At 30.8% G+C, this 9,513-nt stretch overlaps 1 protein-coding gene across 2 annotated transcripts; it reads right to left on the bottom strand.

The window, feature by feature from the left end:
* Nucleotides 1-686: 686 nt before the first annotated feature.
* Nucleotides 687-3,560, bottom strand: LOC106339745 (WRKY transcription factor 6). 2 transcript variants are annotated; one of them, XM_013778610.1, is made up of 6 exons: nucleotides 3,068-3,556; nucleotides 2,796-2,885; nucleotides 2,544-2,690; nucleotides 2,122-2,448; nucleotides 1,922-2,035; nucleotides 690-1,401 (listed from the first exon to the last, which is right to left on the bottom strand). In XM_013778610.1, the coding sequence occupies exons 1-6, from the start codon at nucleotides 3,413-3,415 to the stop codon at nucleotides 784-786; spliced, it is 1,644 nt and encodes a 547-aa protein (XP_013634064.1). In that variant the 5' UTR covers nucleotides 3,416-3,556; the 3' UTR covers nucleotides 690-783. The 2 variants fall into 2 exon arrangements, with proteins under 2 accessions (XP_013634065.1, XP_013634064.1); XM_013778611.1 differs by lacking the exon at nucleotides 2,544-2,690 and having other exon boundaries at nucleotides 687-1,401; nucleotides 3,068-3,560.
* Between the last annotated feature and the right edge of the window lie 5,953 nt (nucleotides 3,561-9,513).

A 9,513-nucleotide genomic window follows, 5' to 3' on the forward strand; every position in this document is an offset into this window, starting at 1 on the left:
ACATAACTAATATATATATGACAATTAATAATTTTGAATAATAAGAGTTTGATGACAATTTGTATTCCTCTATCATTTTTTTAGTTTTATAATATTAAAATAAATTAAACGATTTCATTAAAAATATTGTAAAAAAATGATTTTTTGTATATGTTATTTTTTGAATTTTTAAACACGGCTAGAAATTATAAAAATTGGAAAAAATCCCACATTAAAATTTTTGTAATCAATAGTTTAAATTTTTTATTTATAACAAGATACAAATGATCATGAAACCATATAAGTAGGGATTTTAATTTAATAGTTTTCAGATAAAATATATAATTATTTTAATATTGTTTAAATTAAACCATATACCATATAAAAAAATTTAATCTCAAAATTTTAAAAGTATGTATCATACATGAATTGATAAAAACTAAATATTTTTACAAGTTTATTTGATCAAATCATTAAAATATAATTTACATATATTTTATTATTATTAAAAAAAATATTCTTCTAAAAAATATTTTTTTTTTCTACAAAGTATTTCACTATGCACAGTACGCGTGTTATTCCATAGTGTCAATATCAAAGGCAATGCTTAGTTACGTAACTAATTTGTATTATTAACAAACATAGCGAATTAATATTATTTGAAACTAAAGTGTTTGTCTTTTATATATTTACTGGAAGTTTGATACGAATCAGAAGAAATATGAAATAAACTATGTTTCCTATTAATCCAGTTTGAAAAAAATGAAGACTATAAAAAACAAACAAATTGTATGTGATAGTTCTCTAATGATTTTTGTTGTTTCTTTCGCCGTCATGGTGGTTCGAACCATTGATCATAGAAGTAATAACGGCTGCAAGAGCTGCCGTGAAATTCGGATGAGTGGTGAGTGCTGGTATTGAATTAGCCACAGCGTGCGGCTGCGAAAGGGCAGCTGATGGAGAACCACCGGAAAACTGCAACCCCGAGAACTTGGATTGGTTATACAATGCCTGACCTATTACATGAGGTAACATACCCGGGGGTATATTCGTCATTTGTTGTTGCTGCGGCGGGTACATCAATGAGTTGTGGTGGTTGTTGTTGTTAGCGGCCGCTGTCGAAGGGGAGGAGTTGGAACCATTAGGAGGTGGAGGTGAGTGGGTGAGGTCTAAGGTGACGGTAGGGAACGGAGCGGAGGCTGAGATTGTGGCCATGTTAGTTGAGCAAGGAAGAACAGCCCTAGCTAGTAAATTGGTAGGGTTCATCATCCCATCGTGACTAGACATTGACCCGGATAGTAACATGTTAGCCGCGGCCGTGGTTGTGGAAGCCATCGCCACTGCTGCTGGCGGCAATGGATGGTTGTGGTTTCCCTCGTAGGTCGTTATCAGGATCGATATGTCTTCCGCAGAACGTTGAACCTATAAATATATATCATGAGGAAGAATACCATTAGCCCCTCACTCAAATACATATACTTTCGACATCTCTAATGAATTTACACAAGAAGTCACGAATCTAGAGGTTGTATATTTTACGGAATTCTAAAACTAACTCAAATCTTTTGTTGCGATCCGTCTTCGGTTCACAAAAATGCATACTGCCGGCTTGGAACCCAAATTTCGGCTTGGAACCCAAATTATAACTCGTAAATGACATTGATACAACCCATGAAGTTTCATGACAGTCTCCAAAAATAATTCGGTATCATACCTACCTAGCTAGCTTGTATTATGCTTATATAGGCCTGAGATGTTAGAGGCCTAAAACAATTTAGTAAAGAGTTTCTAAAAAAAAAAATTACAAATTCACGGACTTTTTCTTATGTAAATTTTTTTAAAAAAATTGGGGGTCCTATACCGATGTTTCAGTTCGTTGTGCTCAGGACCACCCCTGCTTATATGCATTTTATTGTTGAATACAAAAGTTATATATACGTACTTGTTTGCGAACGGGGCATCCAGTGGCCATCGTACAACGGTAATAAGCCCGTGGAAAAGGATTTCCTTTTGCCATCTTCTGGCCATACTTTCTCCATTGACATCCATCCCTTATCTATAAGAACATAATTACAAACTTAATTAGCGCATATACTTCATTTTGTGATGTAAGTGTAATTAATTCTTCTGTTAAGTACTTACCATAGGAGCTTCCGAGCTGGCACGAACAGAGACACGGGCTTTCCTCATGATAGCTTCTGCGGGTTGATCAAACGTGGTTGGGCTACTATTATTTACTTTCTGAAGTTTGTTAGACTCGGTTTCGGGGCTTTCTTCACGTCCAAGTCTCTTTCCGTCCCTAACCTCGTTATTACGCCTCTCGGCCGCAGAAGAACCGCCTGAACGAGTTCTATCTTCCGTTGAAGAATTTGACACAACCTCAGCCTCGCCAGGTGCTCTGGAAGGGACTAGATCGAGGAACTGCCTTGGTACTATAGTCTCGTCATGATTTTCAGTAGCCTCTATTGCCTAATAATATTGGTTCGTCAGTGTTAAATTAATTGCCTAATCATTTAGAGAAAATGCCATTTACGTGTGGTTAACTCGCTCAGTTATTTAATTACCTTGTTCTGTTGTTTTTGCTGCTGTTGCATTAATGAAACAATATGAATCTGAAGTGAAGTGTAACTATTGCTCGCTTGTGTAAGCAATTCTCTTAGCTTTTGGTTCTCTATGGTCACTTTCTTTAGCTCATCTTGTAACTTAATTGACTGTGATTAATATTTAAAATACAATATTAAACTAAACCGGTTTCATTCGCCTATAAACCAAAAAATATTGATTGCAAACGTGCTAGAAAATTAAATTACATTTACCTCATTTTTTGCACGCTTATTTTCCATTTCGTAAGATTCTTCGTCGTCGGTCACTGATTGATCACTCCTGATTCGAAGATTCAAACCGGTCTACTCAAAATAAATTCACAAAATTAAAAATTGATGAATATTTCATAAATAGTAAATTTTGAAATCCGTATTTGACTTTCATATTATGTCGTAGACATTAACACAAACCTTTATGTTACAAGTTCGGTTTATCATTCAAATATCAATTATACAATAAGATTTATTGATATTTTCAAACTTACATTTACGTCCGTTCGATCATCTTGTACCTCCTTTTTAACACGAAATCCAGCGTCCTCTACGTTGTCACGACAAACCCTAGATTTCTCGTCGGAGAAAAAATCAACTTCGCCGGGAACTGCACGATCGTTTTCACCGGCGACTCCACTCGATAGATCATTATCTTGACGGTCACGGACAGAGGCGGCGTTGGATATGTTGGTCTTGTTATCGTCAACGTCATCTCCAGTTGTAGACATCGTCAACGGAGTCGAGAAGCGGCGATGAGTATTATTACTTTTGAAACGTTTAGGGTTTACGAGATCGAGAGAAGATGAATCAAGAGTGAGACCAGACCATCCTATGTCCATAAATAGAATAAAGAAGATCACGAGATTAACGAAAGGAGAAAGATTGTTAAAAGATAGAGATGTAAAGATTTTTTTGGGTTTGGTTTAGACTTTAGAGAGAGAGAAAGAGATTGTGAACTCTTCTGCCATAACATTAGACTCTCCTATAAAAAGGGTTTGGGACGTGGACCAATTTCTTCTTTCGTCACATTTTTCTATAATAATGAACTTTGATTTAATTTTCCGGAGACTTTTAAGAAACAAAATGTGAGATTTACGTCAGCTCCTGCGTCATGCCGGGTCCTGGATCTAACCCATAATTCACCCCGCCTGTTTCATTTTCATGGAAACTTGATACAAAAAAAAAAAAATTCTGAACATTGATCAAAAAGAAAAAAAATTGATAAAAAAGAATTAAAAAAAAGATGTTTAAGGTTGTAAGAGAAAATTATATTTTTCACTAACAATAAACTTACAAATCAATGGGAGTGATTGGTTAGACTTTATCTCCCTACTTTAGCTTTATTTATTTTTAAATCACTAAATTTTACCAATCATGTTGTGGCTTTACTTTTAAAAATTAAAGTCTACATCAAGTTTTTATTTAATTTTACCAATCATGCTTTAACTTTATTTTTAAAACTATTGCAAAAAAAATAAAACAAAACTTTTTCTTATGTATTTTAGGCAAAAACCCTACATCTTCTTTTTATAGGCTGTAGAATCTGTAAATGAAAAAGAAATATCTATAATATCAAATAAATTATATAATCATAACAAAAACTTTTATAAATATTTTAATTTTGAATTTGAGTGTTTTAAAATTATTAAGATATTTAAATAATAAAAATATTATTTACATATTACATTTTAAATTACAATAAATTTTGATAATTTATTAAAAAAATATTAATATATAACACATATATAGCACAAAAAATATTAATAAATTACAATAAATTTTGATAATTTATTAAAAAAATATTAATATATAACACATATATAGCACAAAAAATATTAATAAATTACAATAAATTTTGATAATTTATTAAAAAAATATTAATATATAACACATATATAGCACAAAAAATATTATTAAATTACAATAAATTTTGATAATTTATTAAAAAAATATTAATATATAACACATATATAGCACAAAAAATATTAATAAATTACAATAAATTTTGATAATTGATATAAAATAATAATTTTATATATACAACAAATATTTCATATATTTTATTTTAAAATATCTACAGCCTACAGCTTACAGTTACAGCAAAAGTCTCTGCAGAAAAAGTCTAATGTAACAATTTTACAACTACAACCGATTTATCTATAGCTAAACATCTACAGCTAAATTTTCAAAACCACAGTCGAACCAATCATCACCAATGTGTTATTAAATACCTCAATTCCTAACATTTTTTTAATCAAATTATTTACTACTCCTCTCTATTTGAAGAATTAAATACTTATTTTGTCTTTTACTTTTAATTTTCTTTAACTAATTAAAAGTTTTGTTTACTTTCCAAACGAAATTTATCATTTATATTTTTATACTAAAACTTATGTTTTAATTTTAAATCAAAAATATTAATTAAAATACGAAACATGAATATTTCAAATATAATATATATTTGTTACACTACGGTATGATGGGTTATTGTTAAAAAAAATGATTGGTTATTGTTGCAGTCTGTCCATGCTTTCCACATCCACACTTACACCTAGATTTCTAAATCTACACCAGTTTTTGATTTGTATTTTTTTCAAAGTTCACAGTTCTTCTATAAATTCACATATTTATAATTGTTGGACAGAGATAAATACGTACGGCCCAAATCTAAAAAATCGTTAAGAAATAAAAATTTAAAACTAAAACAAAAATAAAAATTACACAATTATAATTTTACATTAAAAAATTGAAACCACAGCTCTTACCAATCAAATCCTACGTATTAGTTTTATATAAATAATTTGAAAGACCAAAATAGTCCAAGAATACAAGAGAAACTAAGAGCATCATTAGTGATAGGTTCTTTAAACTCAATTTCTAAGCATTAATTTATTAATATTTTTTATACACAACAATTTTGTAATTAAAATTAAATCTATTAAAATTTGTTACGAAGACACGTGAAGAACTGATTAAAAAAGCAAGAGAAGATAGTTTCTTCCCACACAATCGATTCTCTATCTTTTTACTGGCTCTTTTTTACTTTTGGTTTATATATTAGTATTTAACTTGAGAAATTTGCGTAGAACTGAATCGATGCGCCTACTCTAATATCTACATGAAGTGGTTTCGGGTCTGGGGATTAGGCGGCCTAAACCTTCTCATAGTAAAAAAAAGAATCTGATGAACTGATATAGATAAAATAAAATGATTTTTTAAAAATAATTTGTAGGTATTTTAAAAGAATCTAAAATCCAGGTTGATTGTTTCAGTTTCTATTTTTGGTTTAAAAGTTGTAACGAAAATATATATGTAGTCACTAAAAAATTTAGCGTTCCAAAAATAAAAGTTAATAAAAATTTAATTAAAGTTAATTATCGGATCCAGGTCGAGTAGTATCGATAAAATCAAATTAATTAAAGTTATTTTTGATGTCAAAATCACGAGAAAATTGTTATGTGGCTTGTGCGTTCATGCTTTATTGCACCAAGAAAGCGCATTGACTAGTTGTGGTGATCAAAAGGACGAAAAGTTTGATTCACCGCTTTGTTTACTGCGGCGCGTTCCACGTGATTATCTCTTTTCTGTTTATTATATCATTTAATACAATATTAAAATAGTTGGAAAAAAGTTGGACGATAATTTCAGAAAAACAAAATTAAAAAAAGAGAGAAAATGAGTTAACGGAGTCAAAGATTTTAACGCGACTTCGGAGAGCACGTAGAACTCCACTCTATTTTCCACTTTAAAATAAAATTTAAAACAATATGCTCTAATAAAACTTTATTTTTCATTCTATAATAGAGTAAAAAATAGATTTACCAAATATAGAGTAACTTTTTTTTTTGTTCATCACTTTATTTTCTACTGTAAAATAGAATATCATTAGAACAAACTAATACTCTATTATAAAAATATTATATTTTATAGTAAAAAATAGAGTAAACCATTGGAAATAATCTTATAAACTAACTGAAAACCGGATGCACCGGTCCGTAGGTCTTACTTATGTGGGCAGCTGGGTACCCCCATGTTTATACAGAAGCACTCTCAATATTGGTGTACAATTTTTTATTTAACTAATTTTATATGATAGGTTAATCATTATTCCTAGACAATTTTGTATGTTGTTAGAAAAAAAAAGAAGAAAATTTTGTATATATATGAAAACTTTGAAATGCACTACAGCAAATATGTACATTGTTAGCGCTGAAAATATGCTATATTAGATGTTTGATAGCAAATTTATAAATGCTAGGTATACGACATCCATCATAAGTACCTATGATAGCGTTTTTTTAACGATACAAAATGTGTAAATATGATAACAATGCTTGGATGATATTGTTAACTTAGCTATTAGCATTACTTTCGTGCTATTATAGATCATTCGATAACCTAAAAATAATTATAATTAAAATAAAATAATTAAAAATTAAACCAGAATTGTTTGATAATCAAAAATAAAATAAATTTTATTTATAAATTAAATTTAGTTTACAATAAATTTTGGTTTACAAAACTAAACCAATAATACATAAATATATTACTCTAATCTTAAGTTCTTAACTAAACCAACTAGTTAATGTAAACCTAATTAAACCTAATAATAGACACTTCAGCCGCCGTCTCCACCTTCACAAAGGTTCAGCCAAACTCGCCACCATCTACTGTCCTCGCCTCCTCCACCCTCGCCACTATCTGCTGTCCTCGCCACCATCGTCACTCTCTCTCCGCCATTGTCAACAGCCCGATGTCACCAAGTCATCAAACCATCACGCTCAGCCACCATTTTCGAAACCACCACCATCAAGCTTCTTCAGCCTCCTCCACCCTCTTTAACTAAGAACATAAAAAAAAAAATACACAAGAGAATCGAATACATAAAAACAACAAAAAATCAAAATCAAAACACAGAGAGTGAGAGAATTGAGCTTGAATTCAATTTTTATATATAGTCACTCACTTAATCTCCCTGTCTTTAAGAAGCAATTCAATCTCGTCTTCCATGGAACCGCATATAAACCAACACCGGTTATCATCCGCCGCCAAGGACGAAATCCTCCGAACAACAGCTCTTATGTCGATTGCAGAGGAACGAAGAGGAGCCACGAGAGGAGAAGAGAGGAGACTGAACCGGAGAAGAGACCACTCCTTACACCAGCGGAGAAGAAAGAGGAGATGAGTGATCGCAAAAGAGAAAGAAGAGATGAGGAGATCGACAGATCTGGAAAAAGAAATGAGAGATACGACAGATCTGGAGAGAGAGAGATAGAGGAGATAAAGAAAAATAAAATATTAAAAACCAAAGCACTGAAATCGTTAGATCAACTTCTATCAATGGTTTAGATTAAAAACTGAGCAATCTTTTCTTTCTTATTTCATTGGCCAACAACAATTCACCTTTCTTACTTATTTTAAAACATATATATGAATGATCTTATTTGACGAAAAGTGAATTTTAAATATTTGTATATAGAACCAATTGTTATATTTTGGATTTATGATTATGATTTAATTTCAACAATTTTAAAAAATTTACAGGTTAAGTTTATGATCAATTTAAGGTTTGGAATTTTGGGAAAATGGTTTGGGTTTTAGGAATAGGGTTTGGGATTTAAGGGATATGATCTGGGGTTTAATTGTCAAAGTTTTCAAAAATAAAATTCTGAATTTATGAACAAAATTACTAGATTTTAATGTTATAAGAGGTATAAAAATAAGTATTAAACTTTATGATTAGCTAAAAAACAAAATTATGTGTTCTATCCCCTTCTCAAAGTTTAGTGTTTATGATATAAAGTTTAGATCTTAACTTTTTAAGTTTGAAGTATATTTGGCGTATGGGGAATATGATTAAGGGAATAGTGTTTGGGGCTAAGATTTGAGGTTATAGTGTGAAAATAAGATTTGTGTTTAGGAAATTATAGTTTAAGATTAAGAAGATTAAATTTTGAATTTAATTTTAAGATTAATTTGAAGTTATAATATTAAAAGATTAGAGGTTTAAAGGCTGTCTATATAGTTTAGGGTTTAAAACCATGTTTAGGGTTTAGTTCAAATAGTTTTTCTTAGCTTTAGAAAAATGTTATTATATGTCTTTGATAGCCATTGCTGAAGCCGCTTAAATAATGTATTTGGCGCTTCAGTCTAATTTCCCGATAGGTATTGGCGGAATTAATGATTTTATCTTTCCGCTCCCTTAATTTTCTGAATAGCATTAATTAAGTGCTATTTTAGGTTCCATTCTATCATAGCATTTATCTAATGCTATTATATAATACGGAAAATTTTAAATCATTTACGATAGCAGTTCAGTAAAACGTGATATAACAATCTGCTATCAATGTAGATTTTTTTTTTGTAGTGATGATAAACTTTTTAGGGGATAGACATGAATCCTTTCGAACTAGTCTGATACGTAGAAAACGAATGTCAAGTTCGGTTTAAAGCAAATGAGACAATACCTCCATCTCCACAAGAACATCTTATAGAAGAACAACGAGTCTTAAGCTTGGATAATATTTGTATGATAAACAGTTCATGGACCTCTACAACTCAGTTCAGTGGATGCAGATAAGTTTGGTTGGATAGTTTGGGGAAGATTCAACTTTTAGGGATGCAGAACTTAAAAAGGCAGAAAGCTGCTTTGCATACAGAAGTGAAAGCACTGCGATGGGCTATGGGAGAATATGCTTCAACATTCGACATGCCAAAGCTCTCGAACAGATTGTAAAGATCTGATTGCAATGTTAAAGGATCCTCATGCATGGCCAAGTTTTGCAACAAAATTGGAGGCAATAAAGACTCTTCAGATATGCTTTTCGGACTTCAAGATCTCTCACATCCCACAAGCACAAAATGGAATTTCTAATTTTTTTAGCTAGGATTACGAGTTCTTTCCATAGAGAGCTTTGTTTCATTGGTTGTTCTATTC

Source organism: Brassica oleracea, chromosome C4 (assembly GCF_000695525.1).
Source record: "Brassica oleracea var. oleracea cultivar TO1000 chromosome C4, BOL, whole genome shotgun sequence".
Classification (NCBI taxonomy): Eukaryota; Viridiplantae; Streptophyta; class Magnoliopsida; order Brassicales; family Brassicaceae; genus Brassica; species Brassica oleracea.